General features: G+C 41.3%; 1 protein-coding gene across 1 annotated transcript in view; it reads right to left on the bottom strand.

Moving 5' to 3' along the window:
* KHDRBS2 (KH RNA binding domain containing, signal transduction associated 2) overlaps positions 1-6014 on the bottom strand; it is a 400529-nt gene extending 394515 nt beyond the window's left edge. The window contains exon 1 of the mRNA XM_063125025.1: positions 5924-6014. Within this exon, the coding sequence (XP_062981095.1) occupies positions 5924-6014 (91 nt within the window). The remainder of the gene's footprint in view (positions 1-5923) is intronic.
* Positions 6015-18317: the final 12303 nt, after the last annotated feature.

Below are 18317 nucleotides of genomic sequence, written 5' to 3'. Positions count from 1 at the left end.
ACCACTTTCAGCGTGGAATATCCTGCTTGGTGTAGATGAGCCCAGGGATAGCTATTGAGGTAAGAATATGGGAGAAAAATAACCATCTGGCTTTTGATACATAATAATAATTTATTTCTTTATAATAATTTATATTTATTATTTATAATAATTTATTTATTTATTTATTTAAAATTTATTTATTTTAATTACATGGTTATTCCAAGTCTGGAAAGATCCTCTCTCTAGACTAGACTCTCTAGACTTTAGACACACTTAAAGAAGTGGTTCTAAAATAACTTACAAGAGGATTAGTATGCAAATCTTTTTGGGGGAAGTTCTATAGAAGAAAACGCAACAGACATATGAGTGACACCACTTGTGCAAAGGTCAGACATGAGTGTTCTCTCCCTACATCAGGAGAACCCACATCTGTGTTTGGGGAACATATGCATCTCACTCTGCTTCTGATGTTGCTCAGAAACATGAAGAAAGGAAACATGAGATATTCCCATTTTCTGTTCCTTTACAAAGGTGGGATTTTAACTTATGATCTCACAAGCCGATTTCTCTAATCTTGAGAAGAAGCATTGCACAGGAAGCTAGAGAGATACAGTATCATTCATTTTATTGTGTATTTATTATATCTGCAGCCTCAAGGTGGTATACCAGATTGAAATCTGGTTACATACACTTCCCACTGAAATGTCAACACCCTTTCACTTGCATGTGCCAAGTGGACTATTGGACTTCTAGTTTCTCTATGCAGAAGCTCCCATGTTGCATCACACACTGATTTTGATACTGTGGAGTTTCAAAGGCAGATGGCCATATACACAGGAAGCTCTTCAGGATGGCTGTGAGGAAACAGTCCAAAGTCCTTAACAGGTGCATGGTAGGAGCATCACCCAGCTTTCTATGTCCCATGAACCATACCACCCAAGATTGTCCTACCATATTCTAGAATATAGCTTGCTTCTCAGAGTGATGCTGCTCATTGAGAGGATATGTTTGAAAGTTCTACTGACTCTTCAGATCACTTTCTTCCTGAGTAGTAACATATTTGATTTAGAATTGAACAGTGGTCATGGAGAGATCAGATTATTTTCTCCACCCTACAATCTGCATACCTTTGCATTTCAATTTTATTCTCTAATGACATTTAATTGTGATGTAAAATACAATTAAATTAGAATTAGATAAAATACAGTTAAAAGAGACAAAACAAATGTCCACCAAAAATACAGCGTAGGATTGCAGTTTTCAGTGAATCATGCTGACAGTCTCGCATGTCATGAATCACCAAACTAATGTTTTCATTCACATTCTTTGATTGGTCCCTCCCACTTTTTGTTCATTCTTGCTCACTACAACATGTGTTCCTCTGCAGTGCCCCACATAAGAGAACTTGGAATCTTACAGTAGCCCTAAGTGCTACAATAATAATAAAAGAAGCTGTTTAAATATCCTTCTTGCTGCGTACTTAAATCTCCTTATAGCCATTGGAAGCTACTTGCTTGAATGATGTACTGTGATCTCTTACCTGCCTGCTAGAAAGGTTAACTGCAAAAATATTGTACAGTTAATCCTGTTAACAATGAACTTAAAAGGACCAGTAATTAATTCCTCTGCTATAAGAGCTGGCTGCATAATGTGACTCAATTCATATGGAGAAGTTCTCTTTTAGGACTTGAGATTTCACAGACTTTGAACATTTCCCTACTTCTGCTCATCGGGATTGTACATTAAAAATTTAAAGGTGATATTCCTTCAGGGTTGAAAGAATGACCTCTTCATAATATGGTTTTGTGGCCAGAGATTAAATCACTGGTTGTGCTTGTGCAATAGATGGGAGTCAACGAGATTAGGTACATGTTTGTTACTGCTTATTTATTAAGAATTAAGTCTGAATGAGTTCACTGGGATTTGCTGTCTATTATTATTATTATTATTATTATTATTATTATTATTATTATTATTATTATTATCTGGCCTTTTGCCCAAACATATACATTAAAAACCTATAAAGATATACAAAAGTTAAAAGTATATTAAATATATTCCAATATTAAAACATTTAAACATTTAAAATTACAATTTTAAAAGTTGTAAGCACAGACGGAGGTGCAGATCATTCACCAAAGGCCTGCTGGAACAAAAAAGTCTTTGCCTGCCTCCTAAAGCACATCAGGGAGGGAGCTAGTCTAGCTTCCCTGGGAAGAGAGTTCCAGAGTACTGGAGCAGCCACCGAGAAGGCCCTCTCCTGCATTCCCACCAGGCATGCTTGTGATGTTGGTGGGACTGAGAAAAGGGCTTCTCCTGAAGATCTTAAAGCACAGGCAGGCTTGTAAGGGAGCATAGGATCTTTCAGATAACCTGGACCCAAACCGTATAGGGCTTTATAGGTCAAACCAGCACTTTGAATTGTACCCAGAAACAAACTGGAAGCCAGTGGAGCTGTTTTAACAGGGGAGTTGTATGCTCCCTGTAACCAGCCCTGATCAGCAATCTGGCTGCAGCTCCTTGAACTAGCTGAAGTTTCTGAACTCTCTTCAAAAGTACTGTGCATAGGATCACAGCATTAACACTAAGTGCATTTGATTTCAACAAAGAATTTTCCTGGGCATTCTTGTTGTGTGTCTATCATTGCCATAACTGAATAAAATCTGAAGTTCATTGAAGTTTGCTTATTTACATGTGCACTGTTCCTTAATGAAAGATAAATTCACATTTTAAAGGGGGGAAATCAGCCATTAAAAATAAATTACACATACTAGCAAGAAATGAAATAAATATTCTTAGCTTTCGAAGCCTTAGGAAAAATGTAGAAAGTGTTCCTAATTGAATCAGGTATCCTAAATCTAAACTTTATACACAGGTTTTGCTTCCCACACATCTCCCTAAGGGTTTTGCATATGCCTGTCTAACTTTGACCCATAAGCATTAGCAACTGACATGAAAAATCACTTCCAGGTGGAAGTGAACGCCAACCTTGAAAAACAAAGAGGACCTTCCCAGTGCATTTAATTGAAATACATTACCAGTAAGAAGGCTTCCTAAGTTACAATTAAAAATGATCTCCCTCTATTAGCTATTAATAGCAAATAGTCAATAGCAATATTACAGTTCTAGTAAGAGATGCCATTTTAAAGGCTAATGTAGTATTACCGTGTTGTAGTCTTCTGTTTGCATGGCATCTAGATAAATGGTGGTACAATGTTTATAAACTGCCTTCCAAAAGGCAATCTGTCTGCAGCTATGCTACTTAGTGTAACTCTACATCTTGGATGGAGAATATGTGGTCCTCCAGATGTTTTGGACTGCAACTCCCAGCATCCCTCATCATTGGCTATGCTGCTGGCTGGGGCTGATGGGAGATGAAGTCCATCAATATCTGTAGGGCCACAGGTTCCCCATCCCTGCTCTATGTGTAGCTTGCACTGCCCCAGGTATGCTCGCTTTAAGGAAAGTTTACATTTCAGGACTCTTTTCTTTTCTCTCCCCCTCTTTTTTGGTAGAAATCTAAAATGCAGCTCCAGAAACCTTGACAGATGGTGTTTTGAAAGATAATGCCAGGTAGCTGGTGTGAATCCCACATTAGCATTCTCTTCAGCTTTCATAGACAGCTCACCTTAGTCTCTTTTTAATATTCACATATGCTTACCTACAGCTACACTCAGAGAGCGGGGGGAACTAGCATAGTATTTGTTTACTAAAACCTGTGAGTCATTCCGAATTAAATTCTAGCATTAACAGGAAAGCCCAATGTGAACATATTTTCATGTTGCCTTCATTTCTAGTTTTTAATATAGTTATATATTTTTCCATTCCACACACCCTTATCCCCCACCCTCCACTTATCTTCAGATTCGTATTGTGTCTCAGTAGATAGTTCCCCCTGCTGGGAAAAGTGCAAATTACACACACACACACGGTATGCTCCTTGGGCGGGTGGAGTATTTAGGTCTATCCCATGGGTGCTAAAAAGAATCTGCTATAGAAACACATCTAGAAACTTTTTACAAACCTGGTTTGTGCAAATCAATACATTTTCATTTAAGAAGACTGGAAGATTCCTTAGTTAAAGAAATGTGTTTAATGCCATTTTATTATCAAAGGATTATATTAAAAACTTTTAAATTTAAAAATAAAGCTAACTTGGAACACTGGCATAATATTTGTTTGCCTATTCCAAGATTTCTGTATAATTGTTTGCATTTGAATAATTTTATCTCAAATTCCTTTAAGTCTAACTTTTATGGAACATAATGATCTATACCTGTCAGAATTCCTTCATATTTGAGATCATCTTATAATATGGTAAGGTAACAATAATAGAATACTAATAAAGGATATAATAAAATTATACCAATGTAAGGAGACTGTACAATTAGTAGTATGTGGATAAAGTGGAAGCCAAGCACCAGGAATAAGTTCAAGGAGTTTTATGATGGCATTGCTTCTGTGCCTCACATTTTGATATAGCTTGTAAATATGTAACTAAACACAAAGGTACACCTCACACATTTTGGTTAACAACTTTGTAGGGAATAATTCAGCAATCCTGACATAGGCACAAGTCAGCCACAATTGTTCATTGCTGAACAGATCCCTGTTTCATATTCTAGAAAGAAAGAAAAAACCAGGGTGTACCCAACAGGGCAGTTGACAAAGTTAGCAAATCTGCTCTAGCAGCACTTCTGAATTGTAGCGACTGTAAATGGGTTTAGAACTTCCCATGTAAAGCTGAGCATGGAAATAAAAACAACAACAAGATGGAATGGATCTAATAAGACAATTGAGTCTGTCTTTGTGAAAATAAAATTAGAGACCCTGGAGACTCTAACCTGCCACACAAACCTGACTTTAGTAGTTCACTTAATAAAGAGAAAAATCCTTATTAATAAGAAGCAGCGAGAAAAATAAACAAAACCTTCTTTGTTACTGTAACAATTCATTTCCATGGAAATGCAGTAACTGTTACCCTGACCATTCTTTAAGAAGTGAAAGACGTTTGCAACCTTATTCCGAAATGGACGCGCGTTCCATAAACCATGGCCACCAGGGGTTGTTTGAAAAGTAGGCTCAAAAATCTATGGCAAAACTGAATTGGGGAGTGCCTTCTTTTTCTATCACTAAAAGTGAGCCTTTTCTTACCAGAATGGCCAGATCTAATACATTAAACAAAATGCCTAATTGTTGCTGATTTATTTGTAGACTGGGTGGATGTCAAGGCTCTTCCGGGGAGTCCTGGCATGAACACAAACCGCCCTGTTCGCTGTGCCGCATTTTCTACCGAAACCTGTCAGCACCTCTAGCTTCACCTTGCACAAGGAAGGAAGGAAGGAAGGAAGGAAGGAAGGACGGACGGACGGAAGGAAGAAAGAAAGAAAGAAAGAAAGAAAGAAAGAAAGAAAGAAAGAAAGAAAGAAAGAAAGAAAGAAAGAAGACTGTCCAAATACAGCTCCCGCTGCTGAGATTTCTGTGATGCACCCTTTCAGAGTGCTGCGTCGGGGGCTAAGGCAGTGCGCCGATCGAAAATACGAGGCACAACTCTGTCTCTTTTCCGCCTGCACTTTCTGACTCGCTCGCGCCCTGCAATCCCTAACGCGATTAGCCCTCCCGTATCAACCTCGTCTGTCTCAGCAAACCTCTGCCTGTATGTAGATCTGAGATTGTATCAGTGAGAGCCTCGCTCTCTCGCTCGCGCTCTCGTCCTCTCCACCCCAACAGGGGATGTGTATCTGCATGTTTCTATGCCCTCAGCCCGTCTCCGTTTGGTCCAAGGCAGCACACAAGATTATAGTACACAGCGGTAGCAGCAACAGCAGCGGAGGGTTCTTTACTAACAGCTCAGCAAAGGAAACAAGCGAAGCAATCGAGAGAGCGACTCCAACACACACACACACACACTCAACTCGGAGAGGCAAAAGCGAAGTCTTACCTTCAGCCAAAAGGCGCATTGCATGAACAAAGGAAGAATCCAGGCTGTCTTTCTCTGCCATCAGCTCGGGTAAATATTTCTCCTGTTCCATAGTACGTTCGGCTGCACTTTGGACCGGCTTGCCTGCCCAAGGTGGTGCTGATGAAGGGCTGCCGCGGGAGCTTCGTCGGGTTCGGGTTTTCCCCGCTTCGCTCTGCGCTTGGGATGTCTCAGTTCCCCATGCGCCTAGTGGCCTGAGGGGCTTCAGCACCTTGGACAGCGCTCCCGCCCCGCCGCGCTTGGACAGCCGCCTCCCTCGACAAGCGCGCGTGTTTGCCCGGCCGCCAGCCCGCCCGCCTGCGTGTGCCTCTCCCCCCTGCCACTGAGCTACAGCCTCATACCAGGAGCCTTAACTAGGGAGGTGGGAAGAAGTCCGCCACCCACCTCCTTTCTCTCCCCATTGGCGACCGTACGCCGGAAGGCGGAGATGCACAGGGCAGCGTGGCAGAAGGATTGGCTCTGCCCCCGTCTCGCCCGCTGAAAGGCAGGTCGGGGAATAGGCAGGAGGGGCGGTGTCTGTGGGAAACTGTGGGGGGGGGGGAACGAACCAGGCGCTCCGCGCGCTGTCCAACGTGCTGAAGCAGGGCGAAGGACAAAGCAACCTAGACCGAGTGTCTGAAAGCGCCGCTGACTGAAACGGGAGTTGGAAGTTGGGGGCGGCGGGGGGGGGGGAATGCCTCTCTTATACCCCCCGCCCTCCTAATGTCTGGTAATTCAGTCCTCAGTGAGAGCAATTAAGCCCCGTCATTCCATATTTACTTGTTTGCAGTACTGTTTGGTTGGAACACCGCCGCCCCACCCACCCCGCACACTCATTATTACATTCTGCTAGCCAAATTAACAGAGAAAGTTGTCACCTTATGTGGGAGATCATGCCTTCACCTGCCGAAATTAAAATCTTGCAGGTATCGACTATTCCTGACTCCCCTTCCTTATCCAATCTTCTCTTATGATTGCGAAAGGTAGGGAGCTGGTTCTAACGACGGATACGTCTGAAAGAGTGATTACGGGATGCTCATTGCTGCTTTAATTAATACGTGAATTGATTCCTTCTCTTTTTCTTCCTTGCCTGAATACTTTTTGACTCTGTCCAGGTAGGTTTTTATGACTGGAGACCATACAGGGTAGAGTGAATTCCTTGGCCTCATAGGAAGGTAGGAGGGAAAGTCTCTAATTGAAAACTGCAGTCTCTCCCTGGCAGTGGGTAGGGAGCCAGAAACAGCATTGGACAGTCCCCCCCCACACACACACTGGGGAAAGAAACTTGATCATAAAATGGAAAACTCCATCTCCCTCTAGCCTAAGCAATGGGGGTTAGTAAGAAGGGGCTGCAAGATTCCACCTTCAGACTTTTCTTTGATATTGTAAACTGCCCTAATAGTATAAATATGTTTAAAATAAAATAAAATATTAGCTGCAGGGAAGCAGCTGCCTTTGTATCCTTAAGTTGTCTGTGGCAATACGAAAGGACCACGGGAACATAAAGGGTTAATATAGTTTTCCTTCTCCATTTTTTCAGGTATGCAGTGTTTGTTTCTTTTGCACTTTACACTCTTGGTGCATCCTAAAAAGAATGAGGTGGCAGGGTCAAAGTACTTTCTACTGAATGGGAAATCACTTGACATCTATCTTCCAATCCTATTCAATGAACCACCTTACACACATTACTGGAGCAGCACAGTAAACATTCCCATATGATCTATGCAATAGTAACGTCTGAAAGGAGGAACCACGTGAAGTGGTCATATGATGGACTTCCTTCCTTTGTCAGTGTTGCTCCAACCTCCAGGGATTATGTGAGATTCAGTTAAGGCCTCTTTAAAATTCCAGCTTTTTAAAATTATTATTATTATTATTATTATTATTATTATTATTATTATTATTATTATTATTATTATTTCCATTCAATATCGGCCAAATATCTCCAAGCCATACCATACAACTAGGAAGATCAGAGAGGATGTGTAGTTTGCGGAGGGGGGAGGGGGTAGCTGGGCAATGTGGAAGACTACTCTTTGGCTCAGAAAATGTTGAATCAGCTTCATTTAGAATAGTAGCTGCAGAAATCATCTACACCCTGGAATTACAGAATTAAAGCTGCTATGCAATTAAAATGTCTACAAAAGAAGTAAATAAACTCATTTTGTTTAATTAGAACTATATATAAATGTGTGTGTGTGTGTGCACTTGCCTGTCTTCCCTTACAAACACCTTAACAATTTATTTTTCTTTCTAAACACATTAACAGCACGTTCTTTTGCATTGTCCAACTGTTCAAAAAATTATTTTCAGTTTTCTTGCAATAGGTAACACTAATTATTCCTGTATATATTTTCAGTATACAAAGTGATTTATAATTCCTTTTTCTTTCATCTTCACAGCAAGCTACCACTTTTTTCCTGTCAGAAAATCAAGACTGGGAGGAAGAGCTTTGACTAAGGCCTGAGCTGAAATTTAAAGCAGGTCTCTATATCGGGGTAATTGCTTACCCAAAATATAGCAGAGTGCGAAGTAGCAGCAGCGTAGAGTCTGGAAATGGTTTCAGCTTGAATTTAGGAATAAAAAGAAGCACTCACGGTCTTTGGTCAGTAAGAAGCTTTACTGACACTAAATAAATTACTTACAGAATAAATGGTCATATATACAGTCCTTTCACAGTACAGCAACAACGTAGCAGTATAACATCAGCAGTAAGTTCCAGCAGTAAGTTCCAGCAGTAAGTTCCAGCAGTAAGTTCCAGCAGTAAGTACCAGCAGTAAGTACCAGCAGTAAGTAGCCATACAACATGGACTTCTTAAATACACTTTTCTCCTTGGCCCAATTAACCAATAGTCTCTTCATCTTGTACATCTCGTACCGCACGTAGGCCAGGGAAGAATCTGCTTCATACTGGACTTCTCCTGGCAGAGACAATCTGGCCAAGGACATCTTTTTAACTCTTTAGAGTCCTTTTCCTTCTGTGGGTAAAAACCTAACCACAACACCCTTTCATTTTTAACTACAGAAAAAATACAATTTACATTTCATTACATTTCACCTGTAAGAAATCAACTTTACATGTTTACAACAATTCCAACATTGTGTACATTTCTCTGTGTGTTACATTTCCCAGAGACTTATTTATATGTAAGTTTTTCTTTTCTTCTTCTTCCAAGCACTGTTGAAAAAACTTTGTGCTTTGGGGCGTTGAACTACTTTGCAATCTTCCAACTTGCAAACTTTCAGCAATTTTTAAACTTTCTGCTTCTGGCTTTTTAGGTAATTTCCTTTGGAAACTTTTCTACCTCTACACCAAGGTAACACCTAACTTTCCCCAGAGACTTCAGTTTCAACCCTTCCTGCAGCTTTGGGCTGAGTTTTCTTGAATGTGGTCTTGGGAACTCCCTGCCACCAGTAGACGAACCACTAGCTCCACAATCATGTACTCTTTTGCTTGCCCCTTTGCATACAGACACATGTGTTTGAAAACACCCCCTTTCAGTTTTCGCTGCCTGAAAACACTTTTCTTGCTCTTGTTCAGACAATTTCAACACATCACTGTAACATTCAGGTTCAGACTTCACACAACACACACTGAATTCATCTGAATACTTTAAAGGTGGAATTCCTTTGTTTTTTCTTTGTGAACGACGAGGTACACTGGAAATTTCTTCCTCCCTTTCATTTCCCTCCTCCCTTCCACTTTTGGGAGTGGAAACACTCTTCTCAGAGATGTGAGGGCTCTGAGAAGTTAACCCCTGAGTTACTGTTTTCTCCTGGTTGTTCACAGTTTCTAACAGAACTTGGGAACCTTGAATCCTGTCCCAACCTGCCTCCTGAAAAGTAGCAGACCTAGAAACAACCACCTTCCCATGACTTAGGGAAAATCGCCAAGATTTGGATTGCATGCCAGAATAACCCACAAAACGTAATTTCACAGACTTGGTTTCACCTTTAGATCTTTTGGACTTTGGGATATGCACGTATGCCCAAGACCCCCATGTTCTCAAGTGAGACAAATCTGGCTTTGAACCAAAAAGTAAACAGTAAGGCGAACTGCCTGTAACCCTGCTCCAGGTTCTATTACACAAATAGTTTGCGGTTAAAAATGCTTCTCCCCACAAATCTTGCTCAGCGTTTGCATCAGCCATTAGAGAATCTTTCTTCATTTGAAGTACTCCAATTCTTCTCTCAATTGACCCATTTTGAAAAGGAGTTTGGGGATCTATTAACCTGTGTGTGATTCCTGTTTTCCTAAACCACTCACAGAACCTTCCAGAAACAAACTCACCCCCACGGTCCGACTGCACAGAAATAATGGGCTTGTTAAAGAACTTTTCCGCCCAAGTTTTCCAATCCCTAAAAGTTTCAAAAGCTTCTGATTTTCGCTTCAGTAAATAACACCAACTAAAGCGTGTATAATCATCCAGAATTACAAGCACGTAACTGGATCCCCCTTGTGTAGGCGTGAATGGCCCTACCAAGTCAATAAACACCAGTTCAAAAGGCTTTTGTGACACCCTGTCACTTTTCCTGCAGATGTTCTGCACCCGGGATTTGGTCTGATGACAGATTGAACAATCCAAGAAATTTTTACAGTTTCGCAAGCTTAACCCTGTACACACTTGAGGCATGTGACTTAACACTTTAAAACTTGCATGACCTAAACGCCTGTGCAACTCATGAACACAATTTTTATGGTCTGGCACGTTACCAGTTTGTGCCACCCTTTCTTTTCCTGCACCCATGTAAAACAGTCCATTTTTAACATGTCCCAGTGCCACATTTTGTCCATCCTTAATCACTTGGCACTCATCCTTCTGAAACGTAACAACGTATCCTTCAGACGTTAGAGCACTAACAGAAAGGAGACAAAAATCTAAATCTGGAACATACAGAACCTGTTCACACTCCTTTTGCAGACATGGAACGTAGCAACAGCCAATTCCTTCCACCCTCGACGTTCGTCCATCTGCAAGCGTGATTGACTTCACCTTGCTTGGTTCCAACTTCCGAAACGCCTCTGGATTATTAGAAATTGTTCTGGACGACGCAGAATCAATCAGCCAAACCTCTTGGGCCTCGTTACACCTCACTGTGGCTGAAACAAATGCATTCGAGCATTCCTTCTCCTCTCCAGCCTGTGTAACTCCCTTCTTCCTCTTTTTACAGAAGCGTTTGATATGACCCGGCTGTTTGCAAAAATAACACTTTCTTATTGCAACTGCGGTTCTCTCCACACTGTTGCCTTGGAAACACTTATCTCTCTGCATTCTTTCTCCGCTGCCAAGGGCTGACTGCTTAACCCTTTCCTGGCAGTTTTCCTCCTTCCTGGAAAGACGCCGTTTCTCTTCTTGGAGCAAACGACCCGTCAAATAATGAAGAGTGAGTTCATCAGTCTTCATACTTTCCAGACTGGTTGTCAGAATGTCCCAGCTTTGAGGCAACGACCCCAAAATCAGGTAGCACTTATGCTCTTCCGTAAAAACGATTCCGACCTCCTGCAACTGGACAAATAGAGATCTCACCTGTTGGAGATGATTTGTCAAACTTCCAGCCTCCTCCAACTTTAACCGATACAGCTCTCTGGTGAGGCTCAGCCGTGTGCTTGCCGACGCACGCACATAAATCTGTCTCAGCGCATTCCAGCTGTCTCTTGCCGTCTCATCTCTGTTGATATGGACAATTTGCGAGTCCTCCATACTCAAGACAATGTTTGCTTTGGCCCTTTCATTCTGCTCTTCCCACACTTGTGCTTCTTGAGCAGTCTGACCAACCGGCCTCGGGACACTCACGACGTTCCAACATCTGTCCCGCTTCAAAAACATTTCCATCTTGAATGACCACGTTAAGTAATTTCTCTCATTCAGCCGTTCCACCGGAATACTGGATGCCATCTGAACCTGGGCCATCCTCACCGGCTGGGCTGGAGCGCGACTCACACTGGATACAGACCCGTCTGAGCTCGATGAACTGCCTGAGCTCGACTCCGTCTTTCCCTCCAGCGTTCCTTTGCTCTCAAGCTTTCCAGCAACCAAAAATTATGCCTTCCAGACTTTCTCTGGGCGCATAACCTATCGGGGTAATTGCTTACCCAAAATATAGCAGAGTGCGAAGTAGCAGCAGCGTAGAGTCTGGAAATGGTTTCAGCTTGAATTTAGGAATAAAAAGAAGCACTCACGGTCTTTGGTCAGTAAGAAGCTTTACTGACACTAAATAAATTACTTACAGAATAAATGGTCATATATACAGTCCTTTCACAGTACAGCAACAACGTAGCAGTATAACATCAGCAGTAAGTTCCAGCAGTAAGTTCCAGCAGTAAGTTCCAGCAGTAAGTTCCAGCAGTAAGTACCAGCAGTAAGTACCAGCAGTAAGTAGCCATACAACATGGACTTCTTAAATACACTTTTCTCCTTGGCCCAATTAACCAATAGTCTCTTCATCTTGTACATCTCGTACCGCACGTAGGCCAGGGAAGAATCTGCTTCATACTGGACTTCTCCTGGCAGAGACAATCTGGCCAAGGACATCTTTTTAACTCTTTAGAGTCCTTTTCCTTCTGTGGGTAAAAACCTAACCACAACACTCTAGGCCCAAAAGTACCATTCTGGCCAGTGGTCTACACTGGTACTCACAGAATATTATCATTCTTCCTTGGTTTCTACAACTGGAGGTCATACTATAGCTGTACTTTGAGGTGAGAGCAGGACACTAGCATTCATTCTAACTAGGGCTGGTGGTTTTCATCCATTTAAATGGTAAATGAGTCTACTGACATTCTAGTTGATTCATCTACAGGATCCATTTTAATCACTTGGGTTAATTTTGATTGCTGGAGCTCTACAGTAAGGGCACACTTGTTTATTTTTCAATTTATTTTTATATTGGTCTGTTAAAAGATGTGGCAAGTTCTGTTGATTAAACTATAGGTTATCTTGCACAATTCAGTATCTCCAAAAGAAATCTTACTGAGATTTTACTGAGATGTTGGCCTTATGCAGATTTAATGTCAGCCCTCAGCAACTATCAGTCTCCAGCCAGTCAGGGTTCATGACCAGGGAGGGTGGGGAGAACTGGCTGTCAACCTGTTTAGGTCAGAAGCAAACATGTAATCCAAAACAGGCAGGGGACAACATCTGAAGCAGCAATCAGGTAAAATGAGCAGGTGCTTTATCAGGCAGGGTCCTCACACACGAGACAAGCTGCTCAGATTCTGAGCAAGTTCTGAGGTTTGGACTTTATAAGACCGATGAGCAAGGAGTGGCCTTTCAGGTCAGCTGGCAGAGTGCTCAGGCTAGATGGTGACTTAATCGTCAGCACCACTGAATCCCTTGAATTCCTAATATTTGTTGATACAGCTGAAATATTTGACCATGTTATGGGTATCCTTCCAATACAAAGATGTGCAATGTAGCATTGCCATAAAAATATTAGATAAGAAGTGGGGAAATAAATACCTATGTACATACATATGTGGATGTAGGTTTTGGAACGGAAACTGCCTTGGTCGCCCTGTGGGATGACCTTTTCTGGGAGAGGGACAGGGGGAGTGCGACCCTGTTGGTTCTCCTGGACCTCTCAGTGACTTTTGATACCATGGTATCCTTCTGGATAGGTTGTCTGAGCTGAAAGTTGGAGGTACTGCATTGTGGTTCCGCTCCTACTTGGATGGCCAATTCCAGAAGGTGGTGCTGGGGGATTATTGCTCTGCGCTGTGGCACCTAAGCCATTGGGTTTCACAGGGCTCTATTTTATCCCCTATGCTGTTTAACATATACATGAAGCTGCTGGGGGAGGTTATCTGGAGATGTGAACTGAGGTGTCATCAATATGTGGATGATACCCAGCCCTACCTTTCCTTTTCATCAAACCCAGGTGAGGCAGTGGCTGTTCTGAACCAGTGCCTGGGCACGGTAATGGACTGGAGGAGGGCTAACAAACTGAGACTCAATCCAGACAAGACAGAGGTACTGTTAGCGGGTGGTTCATCTGCCCGGCGAGGTGATGTTTGCCCTGTCCTGGACGGGGTTGCACTCTCCCTAAAGGATCGGGTCCATAGTCTGGGGGTGCTCTTGGATCCAGAACTGTCACTTGAGGCACACATGAACTCAGTGGCAAAGAGCACCTTTTATCAGCTTAGGCTGATATACCAACTGCGCCCTTATCTGGACAGAGATAGCCTAGCTACAGTTATCCATGCTCTGATAACCTCTCGTTTGGATTACTGTAATGTGTTATACATAGGGCTGCCTTTGAAAATGGTCTGGAAACTTCAACTGGTACAAAACAGGGCAGCACGGTTATTAACAGGGACTGGCCGACGAGACCACATCACGCCAGTCCTTTTCCAGCTTCATTGGCTGTCAGTCCAGGTCCGAGCCCGATTCAAAGTGCTGGTATTAACATTTAAAGCCCTAAACAGCTGGGGGACAAGCTATCTGAAGGAACCCCTCCTCCCATATGTACCTGCCCGGACCCTAAGATCATCCTCAGGGGTCCTTCTCCGCGAGCCCCTGCCAAAGGAAGTGAGGCAGGAGGCTACCAGGAGGAGGGCCTTCTCTGCTGTGGCACCCCAGCTGTGGAATGAGCTCCCTAAGGAGGTTCGCTTGGCACCTACATTATATGCCTTTAGACGCCAGGTGAAGACCTTTTTATTCTCCCAGCATTTTAAGAATCTATAAATAAATTTTAACTTGGTGTTTTACATTTGTAATTTTGTATTGCTGCTGTTTTTATCTGGTTGAGCTTTTATATTGTATTTTATATTATGGTTTTATACTGTTGTTTTATACTTTGAATGGTTTTAATTTTTGTGAACCGCCCAGAGAGTGCTGGCTATTGGGTGGCATAGAAATGTAATAAATAAATACATAAATAAATGCAGGTGTCAATCCTTCTTTCTAACCTGCCAACACCTGAAGCGCTTTGGGAAGGAACTCTAGTGTGAGCCTTCCTTGGCAAGGAAGTTGGCAAGCCACATTTCTACCCTCATTTCTAATGACCTTCTGCCCGGTAAGATTATTTTTATTCATTCAAGCTCTTGGAGTTGTAGATAGGTGGTAAGTTGTTGTTGTCCTCCCCCCACCCCAGGTTGTTTTTACTGATTTTCTTGACTTGGTAGCTGCCTTCATTTTATGTTTTTTTCTCTTTCATTTTATTGTTTCTTTATTATTATTATTATTTTGTATTTGTATTGTCTGAAACCTGGGTGGGAAAGATGGGATATAAATTTAACAAAACAATCAATCCTCATTTATGAGTTAAATATGATCACTCAGCTCCAAGGAAGTGAGATATGTATATGAAAAGAACAATGCACTAAAATAGAAACATTGTTTGATGCAAAAGCCGTGAACTGAAAGTAATAGGATAGAATTACAAGTGGAAAATTGCAGACCAGCTCTTGGAACATATATCCCTGTAGTGATATATTTTATGCTGTTGAATAGCCTCTCATGGGATGGTTAAAAGCTCTGCCATCAAGAAAGAAAACACATGGTACAGGGCAAGTCGGAGTGGTCAGGAGAAGAATGTGAGCTAATATCAATTAAAATAATGAGCGTTTTTTGTTTTTAAAAATCCATTATATTAACAGATGCTGCTAATGATTCTCTTCTTTTAGTTAAATGAAATCATGTTGATAGTCTTTGTTGCAAAACAGAATAGAACTGTTTCTAAGGAAGCTGTGGTATAGCTGCCTTTGAGTACCAACTAAACTAAAGCTATATAAATGTTGTCATTGATTCAGATAATTCATTATCAAAGTATCATGCCCACAGGTAGGCCTGGAAGCACATCAGAAATCTAAGTCAAAACACAGAGTCATTCAGCAAGAAATCTTCTCCCAAGATATAGAAATTAGGAACAAGAATATACAGATAAATTCAGCACAAAGACAGAAGAAAGTGTCACCTTGAAGAAAAATAGAATACATATTTCATAACTATCCTTTGTCTTTCAAATAAGACTTGCTATTTCTTGTGGGGTGTGTGTGTGTGTTTTAAATCTCACTGTAAATTACTTTTTTGGCACTCAATTTGATAGCAGTCTTTTGACTCACAAGTATTCAATACATTAATTCTCTTTGGAGCACATGTTCAGCACTGCAACTTTGCTGTGAAATTATTGCAATTATCTATACAATATATAGTTCCCTCTTCATGAAAAACAACAACAACTCAGATGTGGTTGTGAATTGGAAGCAGGTTAAATGTATGAATAAATGAAAACTATGTATTGGATGTAGGTGTCACAGCAACAGAAATGCCTGAGGAGCTTTTTATAAATGGCAGATCTCTCTCTCTCTCTCTCTCTCTCTCTCTCTCTCTCTCTCTCTCTCTCTCTCTCTCTCAATCAGCTGATATTGTGTAATGGTCAGACTACATGTAACACACATACACGTATAATGATCCCAAAATCATCCCCTCTTAAAGAAAGAGCAAGCTGGAGTGGACTAGTAATGTACAAACAGTCCTAGACATAATTGTGAATCAGTTCAGTTTTTTACAAGCTTTTTTGGATGAGCATTTGGGAAATGCTTGCCCCTACTCTATAGTGACACAATGTGTTTTAAATCCTCATATGTCTATAATACTACCTTTAATTTACTTCTTACTAGTCTCTCTCTTTTTACACATTTATTGTTGTCAATAATGGTGATATCCATTTCTCCTTCCCATTTTTCAATCAAATTTAGAAGGAATTATTCCTTCTCTCCTTTAGGCCTCTTCTCGGGCCTCTTTCCCTTGCTTAGAGATAACAAGCAACAATGTAGACTTGAGAGATACCTGTGAACTTTTAAAGCCTGTGCAAAAGCATTCCAACTTCTGCTTGATTTACCAATGTAACCATTTGTGAATCTCTTGAACTGTGGGATTGCTTTCCAAAACAACGATGTGTTCAGAACACCTGATGTATCTCTTAGCAATTCAAGAAAGAGAGAAGGTGGAGCGAATGGGTTTTTTTTCAACAGGAAGGCCAAATGACTCAGAAGGGGGAATGTGCATGAAGAAACAGAGGCAAGTTTTAACAGTAGGGCTGAATATGTTGCAATAATTTCCTTGCCATTGGAAAATATATGGGAACCATAAATGGCAACAGTAAGCCCTTAGACGATACTGACAGAAAAGTATAAGAACCCTCTGAGCAAGAGAAGAGAGTTCTTCAGTGGACATTTTCTGGATGAAGAAGTGTACTTCCAACCCCCCATCATCCAAAAGGGACTCACATCTTGTTGAAATTGCTTGGCCAGCAATTGGCTGCTTGTGTAAGTATGAAATACTTTAGACTGAAGGAATAGGATCTGCACTGTTGGTATTGACTTTGGGGCAGTTATACAAACTTTGGGGCTTTTGAGCCAAACATTTGTACACTGTAAACTTGGGAATGGAGGTTCAACTGGGTGTCTTTCAATAAATGTTTACCTTTCCTATAACTTGGTGTAGTCCTTATCTCCACCTCTTTAAGATCCAGTGATCAACTGAAATCACTAGGAATAAGGAACATCTCAGTAGGTCAAATTCAGGAACTTTTCTTCTTCCTCTTGCTAACTTGGAATGATTTTCTGTAGAGGTGGGATGAAGGGGAATGCTTGAAATGTAAGTATGCAAGTAGATGATAGAGAAAAGTCCATGGGGTTCTGATCTAGGGAGACAATGGAAGATGAGTACTTGATCATGTAATGTGGAAGAGATTAGAGTAAAAGAGAATAGTGAAAGTATTTAGATTTTCTTTACAGATTGATAGTCATCAAAGAGCAGAGAAAATGGTTAGGGGTTGTCGTTTGAAGGATAGATACAGTGGGGAAAAGTATTCAGAGCAGAGGCATTGGAAAGTGTTAAGAACATTAGAAGAGCTGAGCTGGATTAGACCAAATGACTATCTAGTACAGCATTCTGTTTCCACATAAGCCAACCAAATACCCATAGGAGACTCACAAGCAATTCATGAGTGCAACAGTTCCAAGCAACTACAATTCAGATGCTGGGGGTAATGTACATCTATCATGACTAGTAGATAACATTATCCTACATAAATGTGTCTAATCCCCTTTGAAAGCCATCTGGGTTGATAACTATCACTACATCTTGTGATAGTGAATTCCATAGTTTAACTATGTGAAGAAGTACTTCCTTTTGTCTGTCCTGCATTTTCCACTATTCAGTTTCATTGGATCAACGTGCATTGTAGTATTATGAGGGAAGGAGGGGGGAAAACTATCCCTGTTAACGTTATCTTCACCATACATAATTTAAACACCTAAATCCCCTCCAATGTTGTAACATTTCATCCTAGGGGTATTGTTCCAGCCCTTTGATTTTGCCCTTACAGAAATATGTCTCAGCTCGGACTGGGCCTCAGCTACTTGACCCCC

This window comes from Elgaria multicarinata, chromosome 4, assembly GCF_023053635.1.
Source record: "Elgaria multicarinata webbii isolate HBS135686 ecotype San Diego chromosome 4, rElgMul1.1.pri, whole genome shotgun sequence".
Classification (NCBI taxonomy): Eukaryota; Metazoa; Chordata; class Lepidosauria; order Squamata; family Anguidae; genus Elgaria; species Elgaria multicarinata.
The sequence above is the reverse complement of the archived record's forward strand: the minus strand, read 5'-3'. Positions and strand labels throughout refer to the sequence as shown.